The sequence below is a fragment of the Kogia breviceps genome, chromosome 8, assembly GCF_026419965.1.
Source record: "Kogia breviceps isolate mKogBre1 chromosome 8, mKogBre1 haplotype 1, whole genome shotgun sequence".
Lineage (NCBI taxonomy): Eukaryota > Metazoa > Chordata > Mammalia > Artiodactyla > Physeteridae > Kogia > Kogia breviceps.
The window spans coordinates 7,216,872-7,231,005 of NC_081317.1; the positions used below are offsets into that span (position 1 = coordinate 7,216,872).

The following is a 14,134-nucleotide window of genomic DNA, read 5'->3' on the forward strand; positions in this document are numbered from 1 at the left end:
ACACTATGAGCTCAAATGCACATAAAAGTACAGCTACACAAAAAGTCACGGAAACAGGTGTAGACCAGATAGATACAGAATAGAGGTCTTTAAAAATTTATTTCTTTTTACTTTCTGTACTCCCTGAACAGTCTACAGAGACCGCAGGACTAACTCTGGCCTCCGGGCTCTTTGCTGTGCGGGTTTCTATCTGGGCACCGTGAGAGCGGCCTGCACACAGACCCCACCACCCACTCCCGTTTGCGTTTTCTCCTGTGGAAACAAGTGACCCGTGTCCGACCAGAGAGAAGTCCTCTCTTCTGTAAACATTCCCTCCCTCTGACTACAAACCCCTCAGAGTACACAGCGCACGCCTGATGATGATTTCTGTTAAAGGGGACGTCGGGAGAGCCCTGCTTTTCCACGGAATCCTCCAGTGGGGAAGGGAAGCCCCGTGGCCTCACCTCAGAGAGCCAGAAGTCAAAGTCCTTGATCCCAGTGTTGAAGTTCTGCTGCTTGTTGGCTTCTTTCAGCTTCTGGCTCTTCTCAGCTGACTTCTGCACCAGGAACTGCCACTGGTCAGCTAAGGCGGCCAGGCGGGCCTGGGCAAGGGAAGGGCGCCGTTGGCGATGGCCAACTCCACGGCCAGCACCCCCTCTGGAAGCCGGCCTGACGCCCTCACAGAGGAGGACGCAAGATGCTCACGGGAGCCACTCTCACTAGCATCCCCTCAGCAACGCGGCCAGAAGCCCTCTGTTTATCTTCCTAAGACTGCGTTCCAGAGTCATCACCGAGCTGACGCTAACGCGGAAAGTCAAATCGAGCCCCTCTTCTTCCCGGGCCAGGAGGAGGGGGGGGGGGGGGGGGCGTGTACCTTGACGGCGTCCTCGCTGCCGGCACAGGCCCCGCGGTCAATGAGGGAGTTGCCCATGTCGATAACCCCTCGAATCCGGTCCGCATTGGCGTGCAGTTCTGCTTCGAAGGCCTGATGCTTCTGGTGCTTGCTCTGAAAACACCAAAGAAACCCTGCCACAACCTTTGGAAACCAGGTCCCGCTAGGCTCTGTCTTTTCAGGGAGAAGGGGTTCTCAGAAGGGAGGGAGTAGTAGCAGACTTGAGGAACTAGGGGCAAGTGTCGACATGTTTATAGAAGGGGATCACAGAATCTGTGCGAAATACTTTAGGGGTCAGTCTGATGGAAGTTCAGCAGAAGGTCCGAGCTGGGAGAAAGGAAATGCACCAGCTCAGGCGTAGGTGAATTGAGTCAACTCCTCAGTCAGCTGGACTAGCTGTCTGTGAGTGAAATCCTAGAATTATACACTTTCTAACATTTTGCAGGAGCTGGTAACGGCCAACTGTAGTTTTGAATCTACCTGTGCATCGATTTCCATCCACGGCTTTCTCCTTATGGAAAGCAGCTCTAACTAACAACACACGCATGGCCCTCTCATCACCTAAGGTGGCAGGCAGCATGGGACAAGGTATCCGAGGGGCCAGCCTCCCTCCGTCGACAGAGAAGAAGGCTACAGCTGCCGCAAACCTTGGCTTTGCCGGCTCCTCACCTGGCAGCTGCAATCAATCGAAACTGCTGGATTTGTGAAAACCCAGGCTTGACTGTAGCTAAGAATTTCTTTTTGCTAGAAGAGAGGGCTGGGAGGGCGATGCGCATCTGAGGCTGGGGGGCACCATGGAGACAAGAGGGCGGACGCAGCTGTGGGGCAGTTCTGGGTGAGAAACGCAGGGCTGCAGGCGAGACTGTGATATGGGGGATAAAGAACTAAACGGAAAAAAGCAGGACAACTGGGGAAGGATTCTGCATCAAATGTTTCATTTCAGGGGCAGCAACTGTCAAAAGCTGGAGCCATGTGGCTGGCGAAACGCAGCACCAACATGAAGCGTCCTCGCACCAACTCTGCGCCCAAGCCCAACTGCAGAAACAGAGAGTCTCAAATGCCCACGCACCCTGACAAAAGCCCCTCTTCTTCTGTTTCTTGTTCTGATCGTTCTTTGGCTCAGTTCCCTTCCGTTCTATCTCGTCACTTCTTCCATCCACTTAGGCATCCACATGCCTAAGCTGCCACTTGGGCAACTTCTAAGCTACATTTTGACTGGAAAGTCTCTTTCACTGCCCCTTGGGTAATGTTCACTTTTATCGTAACCTCTCACCCCCAGTTCCTCTCAGGCTTACGAAGCAGATCACCTGCCTCTCCGTGGATCTCTAGCTGTCCCTCTCCAGTGAGCAGCACTTCTGGATGCCAGACTACATGGGCAATGGAACTCTCACACCTGGCCCTGGCCCTAGTCCACCGAGAGCCACGAGCCCAGAGCAAGAGGAACCCAAGTTTACACAGAAAAAGCTATTTCATTTTTTAAAAGAAGCACACCTCTTAAAAGAAAGCAGTCAACTACTGGCCCCCCAAATCAAACATTGTACAGAACTTGCCTAAGGGATAAATTGGGAGGGGGGAGGAGGAGTGAAGGGTTGCAGGCTGATTACAACAGAGAAAGCCACATCCCACGGGGACGCTTGAATGGAGGCTGACGGATGATTAGAAATGAAAAGCGTGGATGAGGAGACACCGGCAGAATCTACAATTGCGAGAATCTACACACAGGAGCACAGACACTGGAGCTCGTTTAACTAAAACTCTTAAAAAAAAACAACAAAACTTACCAGCAGCTTGGAAAGCTACAAAAATAGATTAAAATAACAAGAGTTCAGTACACTTATGTGAATATGCGTATCAGCTATTCAACAGAAACTCATTTTGCTGTCATACTTCCCCCGGGAAGGTGAGCATTCGGGAACAGCAAATACAAGGGGGCCTTTTCTGCAGACTCTTTAATAGCACACATGGTTTCAACAGAGGCAAATGAGGAAAGTGGCTTCCGAAACGGCTCTCATCATTTAGGTGAGGCTTTCCCGCTGGTTCATCTTATTAAAATACTTTTTCTTGGCATCACTGGGGGTACGAGGAAGTTGTCTTAGAGGTATCTCCCTCTTTTAAAGATACCTTATTTTAACAGGATCTACTCAATAACACAGGCTACTTCGTAGATAAACAGCTCATCTGTTCAGCTCACCTGGATGTTGGTAGGATCCTTATATGACTCATCACTTGCAGTCTGTAATTTTTCGCTGATCCAAGCCTCAATCTCATCCACATCCCGGCTGAACTGTTGGAGAGTCTGCGATTCTCCCAGCTTTGACCTTTTTTCAATCATCTGGGCTTTAAGACGTCGCCACCTGAGAAAGTGAAACCGAGAGCAAAGGTGAGCACCGCACAGAACTAGACAGGCTGCGCCGCTCACACAAGGGCGGCAAGGCCCGTCGGCTGCACAGGCCACCCACCTGTCCAGAACCTCATTACGCCGGCTGGAGATGTCGCCTTTGGCGTAGTGGCCGCTAGCAATGAGCTGGTCGGCGAAGGACTGCAGGGCGGCGATCTTCTCCTCCTGTGGGCCAACAGAGGCGTGAGGTCAGGGCGGGCAAGACGCCTCCGCCTCGCCTGGACTGCAGGTCTCGAGAAGAGAACGGTTATTTTGGGTGACTAGCTGGTGATGGGATCAGAATACACTGACACTCTAGAAGCAGGAGTGTAAAAAGCCAGAGGAAAGCTTGATTTCAATCATTATTAGACTAGAGTTTAACTCAAGAAGGTTCCAGGTCACGCTGGGGTGGGGCTGGGGCTTGAGCACCAGCAGACATCACGTACAAAATTAGGTTTCATAAGTAAACATTGTCCGATTTTCAACAAAATGGTCTATAAGCCAAAGAGTTTTGCATCTTTCTGGTTTACGTTCATGGATTCACTTACCTACCCATAAGTTTGTTTTTCTTCCTTTTCGGTATAAAATTTTTTCCCTGTGGCATTTCTGTTATTAAAATCTCAGAAATGGGCTTCCCTGGTGGCGCAGTGGTTACGAATCCGCCTGCCAAGGCAGGGGACACGGGTCCGAGCTCTGCTCCAGGAAGATCCCACATGCTGCAGAGCAACTAAGCCCGTGAGCCACAACTTCTGAAACCCACTAGCCTAGAGCCCGTGCTCTGCCACAAGAGAAGCCACCGCAGTGAGAAGCCCGCGCACCGCAACGGAGAGCAGCCCCCCACTCTCCGCAACTAGAGAAAGCCCGCGCGCGGCAACGAAGACCCAACGCAGCCAAAAATAAATAAATAACACACAAAAAGACACAAATTGGATAATATGAACATTTTTAAAAGCATGCCTCAAACAAACAAACAAAACCTCAGAAATGCCAGAATTTATACAGAAAGCTTAAAAAACTATTAATGTACGTCACTTTTCCTAGACTGCACAGCTCTGCACTGGACCCAGTGGGGACTAGGCTGCTTCCTCTGTAGCGGACACCAAGTACTTTCACCCGAGGATGCTACCAAAGCTCTCTGCAGCTGGGTGAGGCAAACAATAACTACTTTTTCCTCTAGTCCCTGAGAACTGAACGGAGAATACACCAACAGAGAGACAGAAGACGTCAACCTGGAACGGTACAAAGGCCTCACCTGGACGTTAATGGCTTTGTCAAAGTCCTCGTGTTTTTTGATCAGGGCCTCCACGCTGTCCAGCGAGTCCCCTCTGTCCTCGGTATTCAGGAAGGCCTCCCGGGCAGCCATCCAGCTCTCGGCCTGCTCGCAGTCCCGGTGGAACAGCTAGAGGAGGGGAGGGGCAGGCAAGAGGACAGAGCCTGTGGCAACGAGACACCCGGTCAGAAACCCTGCAGCAAACAGGAAGCTACTGCCCAGCACGTGTACCTGCAATTCAAGGCACTGATCCAACATCATCCTGCGCTGGACCCAGGCCTTCTCCAGGTCTGCGCGCTCCTGATCTAGAATGTGTAGTTTCTCCTTGATCTCGGGGCTGGCATAGTGCCCACGAGCCAACAGCTGCTGCCCGAACTGCTCGAATGCCTGGAAAGTGCCAGCCCTGGCGTCAATTTCCGTCCGGTGTTCCTGCCAAGAGGAGAGAAGGGATTAGGTAACTGGCAGGAGCTGCCCACTCTCACGTCAACCGCAAAGGTCCTCCCGGCCTGGCAGGGCAACCACGTCTCTGCTGCTCAGCAGGCCCACCTACCTGGTGTCGTTCCAGCAGGGCCTCGGCTCCGGTGACATCTTTGGCCAGCTCGTCTGAGGACACCAACCCTCGGATGCCATTGATCCAAGACATGAGGTCCCTGGAAAGCAGATCCACAGAGGAACGGCTATTACGCTACCTGGCAAGCAGCCTCTGCCCAGGAAAAGGGAGAAACTACGTAACTCTTTATCTCAGAGGGTTACTTGGGGTTCATCTAGTTAATCTATTGAACGGGGCTGGAACTCCAGGCAAAGTATTTCAGAGCTTCTTGTTTGTCTTATTGAAATAGAAAGAAAAAAATCAAGAATTCCTCAGAGGAAAAATGAACTGGTTTATAACTAAGATCTTCTCACCCTACAGAATAACAGGTTCTTACAGACAGTAGCTGTGGTTATGTTTTCTAAAGCTTCAAACGCAAACGCTTTTCTTTAGGATTAAGTTTTTTTTTTTTTTTTTTTTTTTGGCCGTGTGGCTCGTGGGATCTCAGTTCCCCAACCAGTGACTGAAGCCGGACTCCCAGCAGTGAAAGTACCAAGTCCTAACCACTGAGCCGCCAGGGAATTCCGAGGATTAAGCCCTGTAAGTGCTAGATCCAGGCATGCATTTAATCCAGCTAGCAAGGCCTCTGGCCCAGAGCCAGCGGGCCGGCTTCTCACCGGAAGTCGCTGAGGAAGCGCTGCAGGTCGTGGGAGTCGCCCAGCTTGGCCTTGCGCTGGTCGGCGCGCTTGCCCAGGCCGCTCCATGCCTGGTTCAACTCGGTGCACTTCTCCTGCAGGTCCTCTGCCGACTCGGGGTGGGACTGGATCAGGCGCTCGGCTGTTTCCCCAAGGGAATTCACCTGGGGAAGAGAGCGGCGAGCAGCAGGAAAGGAGGGAGCTCAGCCTCGGGCGGAATCGCAGGGAGACGGCTCCACGCGTACGTCCTCTCACCTTGTCGCCGAGGGCCGCGAGGTCCCTCTCAAAGCCCTCGTGCTTGCGCTGCAGGGCTTGGACACTGGCCAGGTCGTGGCCATAATTGTCTGTGTTTAGAGCCTGATTCTTCTCTTCGATCCACTCTTTGGTTTCGTCAGCATCTCTGTAGGTGAGACACACGTTCAAGTTAACGAGTGCTGAGTACGGCTGCCTTAACCTCCCGTCAAGTAGGGAAACTTCATTTCACCGGCACCAGCACATGTGTCAGCGGCCCACCAATAGCTCTAAACAGCAAGGAATGCAAATTGACCCGCTTAGCGTTACTGACCGAGAGCGTCCACCAGGTGCCAGAGCGCGACCATCGACAAGACCCGGGCGCTACCGTCGGCAGGAACCCAACCGTGGCCTGCTCCCGCCCTGCCAGCCCCGGCCGTCCCTCACCTGTGGAACCTCTGCACTTCGTGGGCGCTGCCCAGGATCTGGCTCCGCTCCTCGGCCAGCTGCTGCAGGGACCGCCAGCGCTCGTTCAGCTCCTGGGGGAGGACAGCAAAGCGTCAGCCACGCCAGACTCTGGGAGAAGGGCCGGAACCAGAGGACTGATGGCTTAATGTGAAAGGAAAGGCTGGGGCACAGATGATTTCCTGTTTCCAAGCTTCCCAGTTCAGTCGATGAGCACGCCACGACAGCGAAAGTCCGGAAAGTCAGACCCTGCCACAGCTCGCCAGACGCCACGGCGCGAACACTCCAGCAACACCTGACTTGGAATCACCGCGGAAGCAGCAGGAGAGACGCCGCTGACTTATCTTCTCTCAGCGCCTAGCCTGGCGCCTGCCCCAGAGCAACTGCTTCCTAACGACCACCGAGCGGACAAATCCCCAAGTCCACGCTCCCCAACAGCCCGCACGGCCGCATCGCCAGGCAGCAGGAGCCCGAGGAGCGCAGCGCAGCCGCAGGACCTTGCACTGGGGAGACAAACGAGCTCGGGGTCCAGGAGGGAGGCAGGAAAGGCAGTCGCTGCCTCCCAGCAACACGCTCCTCGCAGCCGCGGGCCCTCCTGAGGGTGAGGGAGGGAGCTTGCCACGCTCACCGCCAGGACCAGGCAAGCTGAGCACAGCCTCCTGCTGCACAAAGAGGGTAACACTGGCCAGGACACCCTCGGGCCAAGGAGAGTGACAAGTGCTACAGCTCATACAGCTAATTAGGACAAGAGCCTTGCTGAAGACAGGAGAAGGAGATACTGAAGGAGACCGGGGAAGCCAAGGAAAGCTGCCATGGTTTCTTACCTTGATGGAATGAAAGGTGGCCACGGTGTGAACCATCAGGCGAGCAGACTATGTGAGGAGGAGAGCAGAAGAGCAAACTAGTCAAGGGTCTGCTGATTGAGAGAGAAATCTGAGATGCAAGTGCCATTAATCAGGTCCCAAATGTCCACCAAAATGATTGTAAAAGGGTACCATCAAATTTCTGAGCAGAGCAGCAATGAGAGCATCAACAACTAGAAAGTCAGGCAGAAACCCAAGTACACAATCACACCCAACTCAATGATTCATTTTACTCGAAGAGTGAAAAGAGCGGTGAAAACCGCAATTAAAACGGCTGGCTGGACAGGAAAAAAGAGGCTCAAAGGCTACCGATTGGTGTCTTTCTCTTGTCCCTATTACAGGAGAACAGTCCAGAAAACACACTTAGTTGAACAAACGCTGGCAGCTGGGACTATTTAAATAGTCAAGGACACCACTAATTAATTTCGTTTCTGTTTCTGGTTACTGGACTGTGTTTCCTTCTAACGGTGTGTCCTCCTTGAGCTACAAGGGCAACAGCCTTACTGGATGAAAAAGCAACACCCGCCAGCTTAACACCGGCGACTTAGCCTCCTCCTCATCGACGTCGTCACTGCTGAAAATCAAACGCCCCTTGGGGTCTCAGAGCCCATCCGCTTGTATCAGAAAGAAACCCTACTCGGCAGGCACTGTGATGCTCGTAATCTTCAAGTACGTAAAGAAAAGGAGGAGCTGAGCTTGGATGCAGGGAGCTTAGGCTCTTAGGATGTTCCTGCAACACACCCACTGACACGTTCAACCAGTGTGGGTGCGTACAGGGTCCGGAAAGCAGACACCCATCGTTTCCAATCCTTTTCAGCAACAGGAGGTGCTGACTGGTGTTTGTAAAGTCGTCTGAACTACATTTCTGAAAGGCTGCCTGTTACCAGAAAAACTCTGGCCCGATCAGACAGGTAAGGGTGCCGCTCATTCATGTCACCAATGACTGCATTTTGCTATGCAACGAAAATTAAGATTGAGAAAAGAGGAGAGGGCTTCCCTGGCGGCGCAGCGGTTGAGAGTCCGTCCGCCTGCCGATGCAGGGGACGCGGGTTCGTGCCCCGGTCCGGGAGGATCCCACGTGCCGCGGAGCGGCTGGGCCCGTGAGCCATGGCCGCTGAGCCTGCGCGTCCGGAGCCTGTGCTCCGCAACGGGAGAGGCCACGGCAGTGAGAGGCCCGCGAACCGCAAAAAAAAAAAAAAAAAAAAAAAAGAAAGAAAAGAGGAGAAAGCTGAATCCAAGGAAAAATGTACCCTTCCTGCCAGTTTGGAGCCTATTTAATAAGCAGAATGGTCAGAGCCTGGAGGGATAAGGAGGCCAAAGAAACAAACCCCTTTCAGCCTAGGTCCTCACAACAGGTCAGAGCTCCTGACGGGGCTGAGAAGTACCAACCTAGGGCCCGGTGCGGGGAGGTGTTTTGTTTTTACGTTTTCATGCTTTCTTCAGATTTTAGGAAGGTGTCCTTTCATAAAGTAGAAATCTGCTCTTTCTAGCTTGTCTATAACTCAAGTGGCATATTCCTGAAGAGCTGGGTCAGGAGGAAAGATGCCAGAATTGGCATTTAGGCAACTAGTTCCATCACGGCTACAAATGCTTCACATGAAAAAGCTTATCCCCTGTCCTCCTGGGCAAGTTATGCCCACCCTGGGCAAGCACCAGCCCTGGATCTCTCTGGAATAATGTCCACTGCAGCTGGTAAACATCTGGTGTCCCCCCTTTATGCGTCTCGTCAGGATGTGGACCTTCTCTCAAGCCTTCCTTAGGCCACGGGAGAAAGCGGTCAGGCAGACGATGAGTGGAGTTTACGCTCCTTTTCATCCTCACATCATGTGTCCTTTGGGGCTGCAGTCCTATTGGTGGGACCACGCCTGACTACGCAGTGTGCCCTCTGTGAACTGCAGGCACCCCTGTAACCTCGGTACCCGAGAGGGAATGATCCCAGGACCCCCCGAGGTACTAAAATCCACAGATGCTCAAGTCCCTTGGAGCCGGCGCCCTGTATGGGCGGGTTCTGCATCCTTGGATTCCACCAACCACGGATCGGATGCTAGTATTTTCAGTTGTTGGTCGGCTGAATCCGAGGACGTTGGACCCACGGATGTGGAGGGCCAACTGTACATCCCGGCAGCGACAGTGCATGATAAACTCGACCTGACTGAATTTGTGCTGAGCATCTGCAGGGACACATTTTTGCTTCTGTGTATTAAGCACCACATTTCAAGGCACGACAGATTCCAAGAATACAACACCAGGGTCAGAAAGACACCAGGCCAAACAAATCCAGAAACAACCACAGGCTCAGACAAGCCTCAGTACTCAGATAACAGGCACGCCAGAAAAGGACGTAAAGTATTTCCGTTCCTGGAAAACCTCTGGAAATAATCATTTGCAAAGAAGCTCTTACCTTCCACGGGGAGGCCGTCTTGGAATCAGTTTCATCCTATTCAAAGAAAAAGGAGGCGTTTAGGCAGCCAAGCAACTATGCACAAAACAAAAGCCCCAGCCTTCCCTCTGGACGACAGAAGTTCACAGAGAAATCAGCTGGAACAGCAATTCCCTCTGCGACTCGGAACTCAACATTGGCCGGCAGCAAACTGCAAGGCTGCTCAAGGGAAACGAAGCAAACAAATAGGAGAGAAAAATTCTTCCTTTTTTAATGCAGTAGGAGAAATGGAGACAATGAGGAAATTTAATAAAATGTCCAGCTTTTCTTCATGTCATATTCGGAGGACTCTTTGAAGAGGGATAAACAAACCTAAAGAATGGCTGTGGCAAAGTTCTCGGTAACTGAACAGAGAAAACCTCTTTTGATCTTTGGAGGATGGCAAATAGAGACCAACTTCTGCTATTTCTTTTCCACAGATTTTTACACACAAAAGGCATCTCTCGAGGTTCAAGAACAGAAATCCTTATGAGGCTCTTGACTTTATACTCTTCCCAAGATCTAGCCCTCCTCAAGTTCCACACGGGGCACCGGACACTTACCCTGGGCATCGCGCCATACACCTCCTACAAGCAGAGAAGAAAACCAGTTCTATTATTAGAGGAAATACACACTTCTAAGTTACACTCACCACTGTCATGTCAAACCTGGCGACACGGGAGAGAATTACAAAAAGACAGGCAGCCTGACTGGCTACAGGAACTTCTTAAAGTCTATAGAGAGACCAAGTGTTTCTATGTAATCCCTTTTCTTTATTTAAGGAACTGCATGCATTTATTACTAGTTAAGGGCTAAAGAAACACCCAACAACTTCCACAATATTTAATGGGCATAAGGAGGAGAGCTGTTTTTCCCTCCCGTCCAAGGTAACCAAGACAGCGCAGGTCACACAGAGAGCCTGTGCCCTGGCCACACTCTGTGCTACGGAGCACGCGTGCTGGGCTACACAGGATGAAGGGGGAGCCGAGCTGCTTCCTTAACAGACACCGTGCGGGGGCCAGACTCCCACCTGCTGCTGCACTGCCTGCACCTCCTCCGCCATGAGACCTTCGGACTCCAGGTCTTCAGCCACCTTGTTAATGTCCTTCAGCCGTGACTCATTGGCCTTGAGATCCTTCAAAGAAAAAGACGTAATAACTAAAACCCACAACAGCAATTCAAAGAAGAGCAACAGATACTCATAAACTATGGTTTGAATATATAAATTTCTGTCCAATAGGCATCTTATAGTTTTTCTACTTCTTGACGGTCACCTAAATCAGAAAATCCTGATTGTCACTATCAAGGAAGTAAGAAAACAGCAGCGCATTGGAGACGGTCTGTCTCACATTTACTGAACTACCTGTAGTTAATAATAATCCATTATTGGGACTCCCCTGATAGTGCAGTGGTTAAGAATCCGCCTGCCAATGCAGGGGACACGGGTTGAAGCCCTGGTCCGGGAAGATCCCACATGTCACAGAGCAACTAAGCCCGCAAGCCGTAACTACTGAGCCCGTGTGCCACAACTACTGAAGCCCACACACCTAGAGCCCGTGCTCCGCAACAAGAGAAGCCACCGCAATGAGAAGCCCACGCACCACGACGAAGAGTAGCCCCCACTCGCCACAACTAGAGAAAAGCCCACACCCAACAACGAAGACCCAAAGCAGCCATAAATAAACTAATTAATTTTTAAAAATCCATTATTCTGGTTGGAGATTTTTTTAAATCCTCTCTTTGTGGGGGACAGGACACATGTTAAAACTGTGATGAAATTTTAATGCTAGCCACTCTGGGAGAAAAGCTCCTCAACCCATCTGAATTGGTTATAAGAATACTTTTTAATTTGGCCATACCGTGCGACAGGCGGGGGTGGGTCTTAGTTCCCTGACTGGGGATTGAAGCCACACCCCCTGCATTGGGAGTGCAGAGTCTTAACCACTGGACTGCCAGGGAAGTCCCAAGAATACTTTTAAACTGAGGAATGGGTAAACAAGATGTGGTATATACACACCATGGAGCATTAGCCATAAAGTTAACGTATCACTAATCCACCTACAAGGATGAACCTCGACAACGCTATGCTCCGTGAAAGCTGTTAGTCGTAAAGTACATGATCTATGATTCCATTTAGAGGAAATGTCCAGAATACATTAATCCAGAGACAAGAAGCAGCTCGGTGGCCGCCAGGTGCTGGGGGGGAGGGGAGAGGGGGATAAGGAGTGGCTGCTTAATGGGTCTGTGGTCTCCTTTAAAGTGATAAAAAATGTTTTGGAACTAGACAGAGGGGATGGTAGTGCAACACTGTGAATGAACTAAATGTTTCCGAATTGTACCCTTTAAAATGGTTAACTCTACGTTACGTGAATTTAACCCCAATTAGAAAAACTACTTTTACACATGTTTGTATTTTAGGTTCAGGAAAGTTCTTTTTTTTAAAAATATAAATCTGATTCTTTTCTTCAAATTTATTTATTTATTTATGGCTGTGTTGGGTCTGTTTCTGTGCGCGGGCTTCCTCTAGTTGCGGCGAGCGGGGGCCACTCTTCATCGCGGTGCGCGGGTCTCTCACTGTCACGGACCCTCCTGTTGCGGAGCACAGGCTCCAGACGCACAGGCTCAGCAGTTGTGGCTCACGGGCTTTGTTGCTCCGCGGCATGTGGGATCCTCCCAGACCAGGGCTCGAACCCGTGTCCCCTGCACTGGCAGGCAGACTCTCAACCATTGTGCCACCAGGGAAGCCCTAGGAAAGTTCTTAAAACATGTAGAAAAAACTGCATGTATTTCCTCAAAAGTAAACTGGTGTGAGAAAAGTTTCGATTAAACTAGTTTAAAAATGGCTACAGAGATGAAGGAATATAAGCAGTGAATTTTCATTCTGGTAATCTTTCATTCTGGTAACCTGCAGTCAAAAATCAAGAGAACCAAGCCTCTGAACAACTTTCCGTACCTTCTGGAAGTCATCGAACTTCTTCTGCAGCACTTCGACCTGCTCCAAGTCTGCGCCAACCTCCTCGCTCGTCAGGGCCGCTTCCTTCTCGTTGATCCACTGCTGTAGCTCATTCGCTTCACGGAACAGCATAAACTTCTTACAGCTCTTCTCCAACATGCCTTTACGCTTCTCCCCCAGTTCCAGCAAAGAATGGTACCTGATGTAATTCGAGAGGGTGACAAGAGGGGGCAGGGGAGACAGTTAGCTTCCTACAGTGGCAAACTACCAGCTGTCTCCAAGATGTGGGTCCCAGGCTGTGAGTCGGTAACGAAGGTGCCCTGGTGACAAAGTATCGGAAGGCAGACGAAGACCCCGAGCACCCACAGGCCACCTCAGGGACAAGCACACACTGCACTGTTCACAAGTGGGCGGCGGGGCGGCCCGGCACACACGCCCAGCCACGGGTGCACTGACATCACAACCACGACGGACCGGACCCGAGCGTCGGGCACACCACCGCAGGCTCCATGCGACCACGGCCGCGAGATGAGATGAACTTGCTGCACGTAACGTACACAGAGGGCTTGTTCTCCTGCCGTGTGATTCTGCCAGCAGCCCCCAGGCGGTGGGGGAAGGTGTGCCGAGCTATCTTACATAGCCTCATATCGGATTTTAGTATCTCCAGAACAGGAGGAAATTTCTACTGTTTCTAAAATAGTGTATTTATTTCTCAGAAAGTTTTGGCCACTTCGGAAGGAGAAATCGCAAAAATCACATTTCATTAACTGAACGTTTCTCATGAAGACTCAAATGACACTCTCACCCTTGGGAACTAAAATACGAAAGACTGAACTCCTAATATCTTTAGAGATGTGAAAATGACAAGCTTAGTACAACGGAGTTAACATTTTTTTAAAAAAATCTAGAATCCAGTCTAAGCTTCCATAAGTGAAGTAAGAAAGGAAGGAACGAGCAAGTATCAGAGCACGTGACGAGGCACGCGGCTTCCTGCCTACTGAGGAGGACTAGGGCATCGGCGGCCTCCGGGTCCGCTGCGAGTGGCTGGCCCAGCACAGAAGCCACCAGCAGGGGAAGCAACCACACTCTGAACACACAGCTGCACAGAAGCAACCAACGAGAGAAGCGGCCACAGCTGACACAGCTTCACCCAAACCCCTCCCCTCGTGAGCGAAAGCTGCTGCCGGAGACGGGCCCCTCCCGCCCCTCGCGCCTTCGAGAGAAGCGGCAGCGGGAGGACGGACGGGGAGCCAAGCGCGGCGCTCGGCAGAGCTTCCGGCCTACTCACAGTTCTTCCACCTGTTTCATACGCAGAGACACGCTGCCGGCCTCCTTAGTTATGCGCGTCCTGCACAGAGGGGCACAGCAAAAGCACGCACGGATTAGTGGGTTAATCCACGGGAATGGAGGGCGGTGGCTCTGATGGGTGCTGTGACGGCGGATGCTTCGAGCGGGGAAAAT

General features: G+C 51.5%; 1 protein-coding gene across 9 annotated transcripts in view; it reads right to left on the minus strand.

The window, feature by feature from the left end:
• The window catches only part of SPTAN1 (spectrin alpha, non-erythrocytic 1), a 60,084-nt gene that overhangs the window by 15,267 nt on the left and 30,683 nt on the right, over nt 1-14,134 (minus strand). For 3 of the 9 annotated variants that reach the window (XM_067040592.1, XM_059072545.2, XM_059072549.2), the window contains exons 23-39: nt 13,962-14,021; nt 12,674-12,872; nt 10,751-10,855; nt 10,284-10,307; nt 9,703-9,738; nt 7,263-7,310; nt 6,421-6,512; nt 5,998-6,142; nt 5,725-5,906; nt 5,069-5,168; nt 4,750-4,947; nt 4,501-4,647; nt 3,331-3,434; nt 3,063-3,225; nt 2,653-2,667; nt 854-985; nt 444-581 (exon numbers count right to left, since the gene is read on the minus strand). In XM_067040592.1, coding sequence (XP_066896693.1) covers nt 444-581; nt 854-985; nt 2,653-2,667; nt 3,063-3,225; nt 3,331-3,434; nt 4,501-4,647; nt 4,750-4,947; nt 5,069-5,168; nt 5,725-5,906; nt 5,998-6,142; nt 6,421-6,512; nt 7,263-7,310; nt 9,703-9,738; nt 10,284-10,307; nt 10,751-10,855; nt 12,674-12,872; nt 13,962-14,021 — 1,888 coding nt within the window. The remainder of the gene's footprint in view (nt 1-443; nt 582-853; nt 986-2,652; nt 2,668-3,062; nt 3,226-3,330; nt 3,435-4,500; nt 4,648-4,749; nt 4,948-5,068; nt 5,169-5,724; nt 5,907-5,997; nt 6,143-6,420; nt 6,513-7,262; nt 7,311-9,702; nt 9,739-10,283; nt 10,308-10,750; nt 10,856-12,673; nt 12,873-13,961; nt 14,022-14,134) is intronic. The other 6 variants (XM_067040593.1, XM_059072548.2, XM_059072551.2 and 3 more) reach the window with 3 other exon arrangements.